At 40.5% G+C, this 13,296-nt stretch overlaps 2 protein-coding genes across 4 annotated transcripts in view; both read right to left on the reverse strand.

The window, feature by feature from the left end:
* Window positions 1-636: 636 nt before the first annotated feature.
* On the reverse strand, window positions 637-4,054 carry myl2a (myosin, light chain 2a, regulatory, cardiac, slow). Its single transcript, XM_028575364.1, has 7 exons — window positions 3,981-4,054; window positions 3,433-3,525; window positions 2,771-2,846; window positions 2,487-2,591; window positions 2,311-2,389; window positions 1,368-1,416; window positions 637-1,120 (listed from the first exon to the last, which is right to left on the reverse strand). The coding sequence occupies exons 1-7, from the start codon at window positions 3,981-3,983 to the stop codon at window positions 1,016-1,018; spliced, it is 510 nt and encodes a 169-aa protein (XP_028431165.1). The 5' UTR covers window positions 3,984-4,054; the 3' UTR covers window positions 637-1,015.
* Window positions 4,055-7,141: 3,087 nt separating this feature from the next.
* cita (citron rho-interacting serine/threonine kinase a) overlaps window positions 7,142-13,296 on the reverse strand; it is a 41,066-nt gene continuing 34,911 nt past the window's right edge. For 2 of the 3 annotated variants that reach the window (XM_028575921.1, XM_028575919.1), the window contains exons 43-48: window positions 12,766-12,894; window positions 12,531-12,611; window positions 12,352-12,430; window positions 11,591-11,773; window positions 8,972-9,359; window positions 7,142-8,305 (exon numbers count right to left, since the gene is read on the reverse strand). In XM_028575921.1, the coding sequence (XP_028431722.1) occupies window positions 8,282-8,305; window positions 8,972-9,359; window positions 11,591-11,773; window positions 12,352-12,430; window positions 12,531-12,611; window positions 12,766-12,894 (884 nt within the window). In that variant the 3' untranslated portion in view covers window positions 7,142-8,281. Of the gene's footprint in view, window positions 8,306-8,971; window positions 9,360-9,692; window positions 9,822-11,590; window positions 11,774-12,351; window positions 12,431-12,530; window positions 12,612-12,765; window positions 12,895-13,296 lie in introns of those variants that run through there. The other variant, XM_028575922.1, reaches the window with a different exon arrangement.

Genomic DNA, 13,296 nt, shown 5'->3' on the forward strand with positions numbered 1-13,296 from the left:
CAAGTTAATCCAAGCACTTATCCCTCACCACTCCCTACATATCTCCTCTCCTCTCTAGAAAGCAAACTTTGGTCTGGGGTGGACAAGCTGGCTCCCCCGCTGCCCCGGACCCTCCAGCTGCCAACAACCAGGGATTTTCACCCGCCAAAGTCTAGCAAGTGGGGTTGGTGAGGGCGCTAAGGATCACTTGGTGGCATCCTATTGTGTGCCTGCCGCATGAACTCCACAGTATAGCATTACCCTCTTCACATCATCACAGAACTAAAATAACAGCAGGGCTTTGTCTCACTTAAGCCCTCTGTTTCAGTAGCCAACCATTTTAATGTACGCACACAATATATATGACTTTGTGCATGCATATGAACGCAAATACACATGGGTGCACACACACAAACAATGCCACACACACGTTTCGGATTGATCTCATGGGGATTTCAGTGGACCATCAACCACTATTCTCAAGTGCACACATTTACTACCTAACATGGAATTAAAAGACTAGCTGGTATAGCCATGTGATCCTATAAACATATGACTCACAGGAATATAACCTCTTTTGCATTGTCTCTGTACCGTTTGTACTGCTCTTTCCCCCGTTGTGAATTTTGTTTTTCAGAAATCAGAATGACAATTGGCTTCTGTCTTTGAAAACTTTTATTAGACGAACATGCACAGACCTTACAAATGGATACTTTCTATGAAAAATAAAGGCAGGTGGTTTTGAGTGTACGAAATGACAACGGAAAATAATCTAATTAGTCTCAGGTGAACGTGGAAACATTGTATGGATGAAGCAGAAATGGAGCTCACTCCGTTTTTTTGGGGCCTGGAAGAGAACATTTTGTCTTGATCCTCTTGCGCTCTTGGGTGAGTATTGTGCATAGACAATGCAGCCAACATAAAGATGGATAAATAAACCACAGTCCATATCTCCTTCAAGGCAGTGGGCCAGATTCAAGTCATGTACCGGCAAAAGACGGACTTTCTATTTGATGAACACGTTGACAAAAAAGGTTTACTCCTGGTCCTTTTCCTCTCCGTGGGTAATGATGTGAACCAGATTATTGTAGTCCAGGTTCCCTGTCACATCTGGGGGGAACGCAGCGAACATCTGCTCCATCTAACCCAAAACAAACCCAGATATTAACATCATTTTTATAAGAGCTTTAGCCCTTCACAAAGACAATAACTCAGCAATTTGAAAAGGTGGGATGATGATTCAACTTTTATTTTATTTTTTATGAAAATGTTTCTGACGACAATTCAGACGGACGTCATGGTGCTGTGCGTGGCAGAATCACCCACACACGACACACTAAGCAATCAGACATAATAATGAGTATTAGGATAAAAGGACTACAATGTACCTCTTCAGGGGAGAATCGGTCTGCTTGTGTTGTCAGCATCTGTGTCACACTGAACAGGAAAAAAAGAGAAAACAACACTGTATGAGATCCCTTGTTCACACCAGGAGGAAATGTGCAGATCCTAATGGATGAATCATTGCAGTCAGACTCAGACGCAGTAGTGTAGTCTAATGTATTGTAGTGGGTATACTGTGCCACATTTATTTTTTTTCCTGGCTCAGAATGGGCCTTTTTGGGAGTCTGAGTGTCCTCCCCCAGGGTTATTTTGAGCATCAAAGACTAATATCCTGCATTCTGATACACTTTTATGCACCAATTTATGGTGGGAAAGCCTTTATTTATCCTATGAGAAGGAAAACACAGATGACATTCAAAATATATCGAAAATATAAAGGAATATAAAGCAGTAAGGGGGCTTTCACATCAGGGACCTAAGCCTGGTTCACAAAAGTTGACCCCAAAGCAACGAGGACAAAATAAAATAGGCTACTTATATTTGTCTTAAATGTGTGGTGAATGGAGGACACTGGCGTTAGTGTAGGCGGAGCATTTGGGCCCGGTCGCTACGCACGCACTACGCTCAGCGGGTCGATGAAAGATGAGAAAAGTCTCTCTGCGTGTTCTGCAGCGTTAGTTTAGTTTGCTTTAGTTCACATTACACAACCCCATATCTGTGGATATAAATATCTCAAGTGAAAGTTCTGTCACAAAAATACGTTGTTGCTTATCATTGCACATTTTGAAGTGGGTATATGGAGATCCTGGAGATTTCTTAGTGGGTATTCTGCATACAGGCCTACCTGCGTATCACGTAGACTACACCACTGCTGAGTCAGACGTGGTCGTAAATTGTGAGTGAAAAGCTTACATATCACTTCGCGATGAATTTGTAGGCCTATATTGCAAATTGACGTGGAGTGAAGAGTGTGTCAAAGTCACTTACTAGTCCTTCCTCAGCACACCTTTCCCCTCAGGGTCAAAGACTTTAAACGCGTTGAGGATGGTCTCCTCTGGATCAGCACCTAGATATAAACATAGGCTATATCCGATAAATACTAGATATAGAGAATATAAGACATTAAAACAGTCAACAATCATCTTTAGCCTGTATGTCCTTACCTTTCAGCTTCTCACCGAACATGGTGAGGAAGACGGTGAAGTTGATTGGGCCAGGAGCCTCTTTGAGCATCTCGTCAATCTCTTCCTGTTTCACATTGAGACGCCCTACGGCACCAAACATGAACATACGACACAATCAGATTAAGCAGATTCAGAAAAATATGGAGCTTGAGTATTGTTGATCTGTTTTGCATTGCAGCTCATGACTACGGTCTTTTATCTGCAATAAAAACGAATCAACTCACAGCATCTTGCAAGACTGAACGTGAGGGATGTTGACATACCTAGAGCAGCAAAAGTGTCCCTCAGATCGTTCTTGTCGATGAATCCGTCTCTGTTCTGGTCCATGATGGTGAAGGCCTGAGGTCAGTGCACAGGTCAAAGTACAGTACACATAAATGAGTCTCTCTGCCTTGAAAAACAGATTACAGCCTCATGCTTCCAGCCCACTTCTTCAGACAGAGAAATTACAATCTGTCACAGAGTTTTCGATTCTTTCCTGGAATATTTTGTGTGCCATCTTTATAAATGAGCACTGTTAAGTATTTATAACCTGCGATCCCCCCTCTACCCACCCCCCCTGCCGAGGTTTAGCCTGGCATCCAGGGCATGCCCAGCAGTTTATCTGCAGCCTAATCACTGATGACACAGTCTGGATGTCTGGGCACCACTGACCGTCATACCAGCATACCACAAGCCTCACTGCTGACAAGCCAGGGGCAGGAAAATAGACAGGTGGGCATACTACGATGATGAACAATGGAAATGGAAAGACAGAGGAGGATGTAGAGGGGAAATAGAAATAGAAACCTCTGAATGTGTTGCTGTGTGTTTTTAAGACAGAAACACTAACATGCATGTTCTTACGCCATTCCCACATTGGGCGTGTCGTTCCCCCGCCAAATGTAAATCAGTGGGGGGAAAAAATAGGTCAAGCAGCTTTCACCTCTTTAAATTCCTGGATCTGAGCCTGCTCAAACATGGAGAACACATTCGAGTTGGCTCCCTCTGCTGTTCTCTTCTTGGCTTTCTTCGGGGCCTTTTGGCAGAAAGAAAGGAAAAGAGATGAGGCAGACACTACACTACATGGCAGTTTGGGTTAAGAATCACAGAAGAATGTGTTTATAAGAGGTGGGAAATTGCATTTGGGCAATCACACAAGAGCATAAACATTGCATGTGATTATTTGTTCTTGAATATGATGTTTGTAATTTAGCTGAATGTATCATTTAGCTAAATAATGCTAAATGTAGCCTGCACATAGCAACACATTTTAATGTGCAGTAAAATGAAACCTCTGCAACGGAAAGCTACTTTCCATCCAAAGATGTTTTCAAATTAACCTGTTTTTCCTATTATTGAGTTAAGTACAGAAATTGTTAAATTAACGTTGAGAATTTACAGATGATCTGTCCAATATAAATGTAGCATCCTTGCAGCCCAAAACTATCCTTGCACCATCAAACAGCATCCTGCACACAGTGAGTGACTTACCATGGCTGAGCAGCTGGGAGGTCAGACCAACAATGATGCCAGTGAACAATGGGGAGATTGTAGGTGCCCTTTTGTAGCCCCCAACCCTCAGCTCTACTGGATGATATTTATAAACTATGTCCTCTTTAGGAAGTGACAGGTGAATGATGCTTCATACAGCACATACAGTATTGCATGCTCGCAAAAAAAAAGAAAAAAAAAGAAACACAGGCACACACAAAGACGATTTGAATAACCGGTTTAGAATATCAAGAGCAGACTGAAGGTTAAAGCACTTAATCACTTTAAAGTGCCCTTTGTCCACAGAGCAGTCTGGACTGCCTAAGCTATAGAAAGGCATGGTATTACCTCGATGAAAGTGAGGTTATCGAGTCTGCAGTATTCTTTTTACTTTGTCTAAATGATTTTAAAAAATGCCAGGAGAGGGTTGACCCAGAGTGCCACCACAGATGGAATAGTGATTTAAGAGTTCTTAATATGAAGAAATCAGGCAGTTTTCCTCCAGCTGACCAGTCTGACCTTTGAACTACTCACTAGAGCGTACTTGCTATGACCATTCAAAGTGGGGTTTGTGTTGGGCAATCCAGTCCCACCTAAAACAATATTAAATGCAGTCTGAACTTTTTTTTTTTTTCAAACTCCATGACAATGTTAAGGCTACGTAGCCACTGAAAATGAGTCTGCCCCCAGCCAATGCATTAAACATATCTTATACGATGCAACGTAACTGGTGTGAAATACATACGGTACATGTATTTTATAAATGTTATGAAATGAACAAAACATGCAGTCTCATACCGACTGCAGATGGTTTGTCCATTCAATAAGATATGTGCTCTCAAAAAGGTCCTTGGATTAATGAATAAATACTGGAGAAAAATAGGAAATGATGTCCTATTTCTTTTCTTTAAAAAATGTAATAGATGTACTTTGTATGTAGCATGCAGGTAAAAACAGTTTACCAGTCCAACAGATGACAAAAATGGAAGATTTGAAGAATTTATCAAAGTTTCAAATCTCTTCGACCCACAAAAGGTTTTGATTACCTGAACTGTTTGAAAGCCTGTATCCAAGGACCGGAATTTTGAGCTAGAATTGACCTACTTTCACCAACAAAATATTTATCAACTGTCAATTTTGATATTCTGATGTGTGTGGAAATCATTTCTTGTCTTCATTCGATACAAGACATGATGAGAGATTGTGGAAATCACCAGCTCCTAAAGTGTAATTTATTGACCTGTCAGGGCAGTGTTTACTGCCATCTTTAGTCACATATCTCACATGCTTCATAGTACAGTATGGCACAGCACACAAAGTACACTATTTATGTCCTCTTTTTAAAAAGGTAAATGTACCTATACCATTCTGTCAGTGAAACAGATTATCACAGGGTAAACACTAATTCTTTTCATTCCTAAAAGGTAAAATGAGATGAAATACAGGATACAGGCCAAAGAAGGAACTGCATCAAAGGATATCTTCGATCTACTTTGCACACTACACTGGTGTTAGCTCTAAAGAGTTTGTGAAACTAAGCTCAGTGTTGTCAACAGCAGTAGGTGCGACATATTCAAGTGAGACACACTGCTGACACTGAACACGTTCTTACAATGTGTCAATGCACCATTAACACGTCATCCGGTATCACTTCTGGGTCCCAGGTCAAGAAAAGTGACAGTCTGTGAAAATGAGCTGAATGGGCCGGGGTGAGGAGGCGAGGCCACGGGTGTGTGATCTATATAAAGAGAGGAGCTCAAAGCCTCCCTGCACTCAGTCCACTCACTGTCAAATAAAATGCTGGTGATAAACTAAGAGCAGATGTCACTGGTATCATCTCACAGCATGGTGTGTACAAGGAGGTCAGAATTCTAAGAGTTATCGTTGCAGATGCTATTATTGAAAACGTTTCCCCCCCTTCAGCTCTTCTCAGTTCGGATTGGAGCTGCAGCTACAGTGACTGGAATGGGAGGCCATTGTCGCATTGGCTGAGCGCTCGGATCAGACACCTATAAATAGACTAACCTCTTCTAACACAATGGACATGGACAAATGGTCGTTTCACAAGCAGCCTCGAGTGAGAGTGGTGAGTAGAAAGCACAGTTTTCTCTTCCTTTACATTCTATAGAGTGAATTAGGAGGGAGTTCTATGTCTGCAGGATATTACCTGCTCACAGGCACACAAGCACAACATAAGGAGGCAAAGTAGAATTGAAAGACAATGGTTATAATATTTAATATTCTGTGACAAAATCTCTACAGGGAACGCTAATAAAACATTTGTTAGCAGACATCAATATCATATCCAGCGTTACGGCATTATGATCATGTGAATTAAAATACAAATTTAAAAATATATATAAAAAATGAAATAAAACAGGATGGGAAACCCTTTTGTTTAGAGTCCCTTAGAGATCAGTGGAAAACGTGTGCAATCTGTAGCATTGGGTGCTTTTTGTTGAACATTTGTGACCAATGAATCAGTTCTCTGTTCTTGGCTCAAGTACATTCAGGAAGAGTTTTTACATCTAAAAAGAACCATATCGGATCCAGAAAGTTAAAGAAACATCTTCCTATTGAGCGCCCTACTGTTAACAGACACACTGGGCAAGTTAAAGTGTGGCATCTCATCTGCGTATATTACTATAAACGTTTCTGAAAAGCACAAAAATGTAATAATTCTAATTCCATGGATCAAATTATAACATATATAGAAATAAAATCCCCTAGTGTTAAGTCAAGTGTAAGCACTTTGACAATGATAGCCAAAAAAATACATTTGGATGGATTCTAGTGTCTTTTAATGCTGGACTGTTCAACCGTTTAACTTGCCAAGAGTGCCTTGATAAAAGAAAAAGAAGAGATCGAAAGTAATTATACTCATATGAATTTACTGTGCAAATAGGTAATAGTTAAAAGTACGGATATGTTATTCACGTGCTTCGTTTCTAAAATTGTGGAATAAAAATATAATCCAAATGAGGCAGAAGCAGAAGACAACACTCCGTTTCATTTCAGATATACATATCCATGCCATTTACGGATCAGGGAAAAAACAAATAATTTACAGCTTCACCTTGAACAATTTTGGGTTATATACAATATAAGAGACATTGTACAAAAAGAAATGCTCAAGTACTATGTTGTAAGCTTCAAACATGATCCCCCCCCTCTCCTGTCATTTAGTTCAGAACTGAGGTTTTGCCTTTGACAGATGGAAGTGTATACACGAGTTGGATCCAGATACAATCACTCACTTGATAAAGGATGTTTAGACATAATAAAAGAATACTCATTGGACATTCAAGAGGACACGTAATCACTTTTTTCTTTAACAAAAATAGACCTGGCTTATCCAGCCTTGAAATTCCTTCTCAATATATATAAAATTATGTCTCGTCTATGTACAGTCAGATAGCGTTCTGAAGGATTAGAAAGCCCTGCTAGGGATCGTGGGTAGTGCAGTTTTAATGTCGAGCTGTGTGTTGTTCTACAGGGCAGGGAGGGTTGAGTTACTTACATTTTATTTTTAATTGTTTGTGCTCCAGCTAAGTCCTGCCACCCTAACTAACCAACGCCTTGTCAGAAGACAGACTAGCAGAAAATGATTGTAATTAGCTGATAATGATTGTGTGATGACATGTCAGCACAGGGCTGGAGCCAGAAATGCTAAAAGATGTACAGTACTCTCCTGCCCTGATCTGGGGCTACTGTGGACAGAGCTGAGCGTGGAAGGGATCCAGTTCTATTAAAACTATTTTGAGTGAGACTCTGCCATTTTCACTAGTGACTGATTTTGTAAATATTTAGGCATCGACTTGTGAGATAAAGTTGCTACGGCTGTGCTTATCTAACGTAGTCACTACTATCTGGAGTTAACTAAAACTAGCAAAACCCACTGAGTCAGGTCTAAAGTTGAGAACTTGTTTTCCAGATTTTGTTTTTGAAGATATCAAATGGAGTTACTAATCCTTTCTCAGAGTACAGAGCGCTTACTCAAATACATTGCAAAAAAAAAAAACCTGCTCAAAAAGTTGTTTAATATGGCATTTTGTTGACCTTTATTGACTCGAGTCAGTTCATTGAGAAAAAATAACCTGATTCTATTTGACATCTATTTATTTCTCTTGTTCTCTCCGTTTTGACTGCTACAGCTTTTTTTTTCTGTGGGTTTGTCAGCTTAGATGTGTGGCAGTATTTCGTCATGAATTGGTGACACTCTCACTAGTTCTCTGCTCCCTCCGTTCCCTTTTCAAAGATGCATTTCTCTTTCCATGCTGGGTATGTGGCTCTGCTGTCTCTCAAACAGATGATTGGTCCCATACCTGTAGAATAAATTAAAAAACATAAAGGCAGGTTAATACATACACAGACTACCACTTAGATTGCTATACTTGAAATATGTTTATTTAAAATCTGAACCAAAACATCCAATAATATAGCAAGACTTTGGGTACTTGTGGGTACGTACGTCGGTACGTAGAGATACGGACCCTACGTTGTAGCAAGACGTGCACCTCTCAAAAAAATTTAACTACACGTCGCGGCGACGCAGACCGCAACAACTGTGATTGGTTGTGGCTTAGTAGTGTCGCATTTGTCACCCTGCTGGTGGTGCTACAGGAAACCTACAGCGATCACCAAATTCACCTGGATTCTTCCTTTTGACACCATAAGTATATGAAACTTATTTTATGACAGTCCCTCCAATAATTGTCAAACAACATCACTAAAAAACTAAAATGTCAAGTGCTGTTAGCGTTGGATGAAAAGTCGGGGGATTGCCATCAGAATTGATCTTCCAGGGACCATATAAATGTCTTTGTAAATAGTTGTTGCAGTCTGGATCAAAGTGGTGGACCGACCGACTGACTTCACCATCCCCAGAGCCACGCCGTTAGTGTGTAAGATAGAGTTTTGCTACCATCATTGTAATTGAGTAGTAACAGTTATGCATCAACTGTATACAGCGACAGAAATGATCGACAAACCTTGTTAACAGGGGTTATGGGCGTGCGACCAGAGCCAGTATGAAGCCTTTGGCGCTCTTCGAATCGTCCGGGGGACCTCTCCCTACGAACATCCATCATCCGGCCAGGAGAGCGGTCCATTCGAGGGTCTGCCATGGCCCTGCCCGGGGAGCGCTCTAGCCGGGGGTCAACCATTGCTCTGCCTGGAGATCCCACTATCCGACTCTCCAGCATCCTGCCTGGAGACTTCTCTCTCTCCAGTGGACGGTGGGGGGACTTGTCCCGTCGAAACTCTGTGCGAGCCTCTCTGTAGCGGTGAGGTGTGCCAGGATCTCCGTGAACTAGCGGATTGGCTGCCAGCCTTTTAGAGATGTGCTCATTGTAGGAAGGAGGCCCACGCTTGTTAGGGCTGTTAGGATGAAACCGAGGCACAGAGACGGGCAGGGGGCATTGGTCAAAGGAAAAATGTATTTTTTGTCTCTGGTCATGGGCTTTGCTTGGCACTTTCAGATAAGTCAACAGTTGTGGTGAGGATGATGGATAACTAAGCTTATTTGATAAGCTGTAGTTCATTGCTATTCATGGTTTGAAGAGACTGAACCCATCTACATGATTTAGTTTTCCGAATGAGAATGGAGTCAGAGGCTGACAACAACAACTAAAGAGCAAAGTTTTTCAAAGTCATAACACTGGGAGTAATAAAGGCTCAGTTGTTAGTGAGATTCAAATTGTAATAGACCAGTCTCAATCAGAAGTCAGTCTCTTTATTCAACAATTTTCTTTCTACATTTGACAGGAGGCATTTTAAAAAGCAATTTTAATTTAATAAGACATATCTCAGGATTTACCACAGATAAAAAATGAACTCCTCCTGTAAAGAGCAAAATGAAGGTGTTACTGTCCTGTTTTATAACCAGATCAAACATAAAGGCCACAATTTAACCATCACCACCTGTGGCTGCCAACCTGTGCCCAGCAGTGCCAGCTAGTCCCACTGATCATCAACACCAGTGTACATGGAAGAAAAGAGTGCGGTGTGCTTGGAATGCTCTTAGTCTATAATAAACGAATGAATACTGTAAGTAAGATGCTCGGGTAAACTGAGACATTAAAAATTAAACAAATAAAATGCACATCTTTGGGATTTTTTTTTTGTTGACCTGCTTTACCTGACTATTATTCCTTCAGAATTAATTTCCCCTTAGGGTTATCTCGGCTTTATTTCCCTTCACTAGACAAATGAAGGCATTGCATAATTTATTTATCAATATGTACACAATGCAGGTGTCAATTAAACCTTTATGGGATGTCCCAAATTCCTAATTGACTATTATACAGAGTGAATATAGAGTTATAGATTGGGGTGGCAATTTGGTTTTTGCATTCTGTTCATTTATTCATTCATTTATTTATTTGAATGTATTTGAGTATTAAATGTATTTATTTGCCACATTAGATTGGTACTTCACATACACATGACTTGGGATGGGTATGGGTTGAAGTTCAAATACTAGTGTTGCTATAATATTATACATACAAGTTTTGGTGCAGATACCAAAATTATACTTTGACAAATAAAAACAAGTCTAGAAAAGCATTTTTTCATTAACAAAAGAAGGCAAAGTTCTCAAAAATGATCTAAACACAAGCGGCCAACCTTGCCTATATAAAACAAACAGGTTTTGATTTAGGTATGTATGGAACTACCTAATAAAAAAAATAAGACTACTAATGTGACCAGACATCTGATGTAAACTTTCAAGCGTTTACAATACGAGGTGCTACAGACACATTTCGGTCAGTACAAAAACAATAACTGATTTACTAGACATCCAGCCTCTGGTCATGAGACCGAATAACTACATACTGAACTACATGTATCTAACATAGAAAATGTGTTACAGCTCAAAATGTGTGGTGACTTTAAAAGGAAGGTGACTGGTTCCAGCAATCCTACTGCTCCGAATTGTGACAAAAGTGACAAAATAACGCCAACATGTTCCTATTTACATGTTGTGATTTGTAGAGTCACAGCGTGTACAAAAAACAACGTAACATGAGACACAGCCATCTTCTAACCGTATACAAACCGGGAACTATATTCTCAGACAGGCTTTCTGCATAGCTCTGCCCAAGTAGCAGAGCTTCGCCTTCTGAGAATATAGTTCCCGGTTTGTTTACGGTTAGAAGATGGCTGTGTCTCATGTTGCGTTGTTTTTTGTACATGCTGTCTACAAACTCTACAAATCACAACATGTAAACAGGAACATGTTGGCGTTATTTTGTCACTTATTCGGAGCAGTAGGATTGGTGGAACCATTCACCCGCATGTTCTGTGCTGGCCTGATGCCGCAGGAGCTGTCAGACAGCCTTACAGCACGCACGGAGATGAGAAGGATACAGTATGTATCGACATGTCTTACTCTGGGGGTTACGGTGAATAAGCTAAATTCCCAATAAGTCGCTGTGTTCCTTTAAGAGAAAGTTAAAAGATTGTTGTGGATAAAAAAAAATAAAATGTCACCAAACGAATACCCAAAACAGAGATTAGTGTAATTGTCTAGATGAGTTAATCAAGAGAATGGGAGACAACAGTCAGTAAGTGTGACCTGAAGCAGGTTCCATGAATAGTGTCCTCACCTGCGTCCGGAGCCGTTTCGCTGCAGGTCACCTACACCCTCTTGGCTCTGGACCAGGTTGCCCTTGCAGCAAATGACCCGCAGTTTGTTCTGGTAGGAAGAGGCCAGGTAGATGGCCCCAGAGGAGATGGCTGGGCCAAGGTAGCGTGGGTTTGGGATATCCAGGTGTGCATATGAGTGGGGCCTGGAAAGAAATGAGAACATTAGACGCTGTATCCTTCAAAATATTATGTGTTTTATATTTCTATAAACTGTGGGGTGATCGCGCTTTCACAGTTGATGCCCCAAAACTTTGGAACAGGTTACCCCCTGACATTTGCACTATTACAGATGTAGCTCTTTTTAGAGCCAAACTTGAAACTTATTTTTTTAGAATGGCTTTTAATACATAGTAGTGGCGTGACATTTTCCCTCTCCTCCTCCTGTTTTTATGTAATCTTTTCTGATTTTCTAGTATAGGTTTTATTCTTTTTATTGTATGTTATGTTGTTTCATTCTTGTTCTTAATGTAAAGCTCTTTGGATACCTGCTGGTTGCTGTAAAGCGCTATATAAATAAATGTTGATTGATTGACTGAAATGGATGATTCTTGTCGATGTGTTTACTGAGACCTGGCAGTAATGGGAAATAAATATTCAATCACTACAATATGACACTAAGTAGAGACCCACAAAATGATGATGATGATGCGACTGGGAAAAAACTAAACAAGTGTAAACTCTGATGGACGGTTACTAGCAAAGCAGCAGAAGGCAGTCTTACCCCAAAGCAGCGTGTCCCTGAATTTCAATAACGTCCAGAGAGTTGAAGTAGGTCACAAACAGGTAGGGTTCTCTATAGGCTGAAAAACCAAAAATCCACATGAAATCATATCGCACATAATACATTGACCATTAAAGGAAAAAAAAAAAAAGGCGAAGTGATGTGAAATTCTGACTCACCAAATGAGAGTGGCAGACGGCTCCATTTGATATCATCACTTCTATTCCTGCGGCCGTATGCATCCACAAACACACCAAACTCTGCAAGAAAAATTATAATAATTAGAAGAAAAATAATACACTATTAAAAGAAATGCAGATTTTCACACACAAACGTATGTGTGTTGACATGCTCAAATGCATACACAATGTACTGTACATGTGTGCCCACACAGAGCGAGAAGACATGTCTAACCATGGAAACAGAGAAGGTATTCATCTTTCTGTGGTGCCGTGGTGACCTGGATGATGGAGATGGGGAAGCTGTGGGAAGAGGCGGCGAAGACAGCTGAAGCTAGCGTCACGTCATTTTTATCCAGGAACTCTGTACAAAGAAATCATATCAGTCAGCTCGTTTAAGTGTGAATGTTATATAATCAACAAATAATAACAATATATAATCACAATTGTGTAGACTTGCTTAGAACACCATCTGGTTGACAGAAAATATTATTTAAAAAGGTCCCATGGCATGAAAATTTCACTTTATGAGGTTTTTTAATTATTATTAATATGAGTTCCCCCAGCCTGCCTATGGTCCCCCAGTGGCTAGAAATGCTGATAGGTGTAACCCAAGCCCTGGGTATCCTGCTCCGCCTTTGAGAAAATGAAAGCTCAGATGGGCCAATCTGGAACCTTCCCTTTATGATGTCATAAGGGGAAAGGTTACCTCCCCTTTCTCTGCTTTGTAAAGTAAAATAAACACAGGAATTAAGTGCTGATGCCT

This window comes from Perca flavescens, chromosome 4 (genome assembly GCF_004354835.1).
Source record: "Perca flavescens isolate YP-PL-M2 chromosome 4, PFLA_1.0, whole genome shotgun sequence".
In the NCBI taxonomy this organism is placed as follows: Eukaryota; Metazoa; Chordata; class Actinopteri; order Perciformes; family Percidae; genus Perca; species Perca flavescens.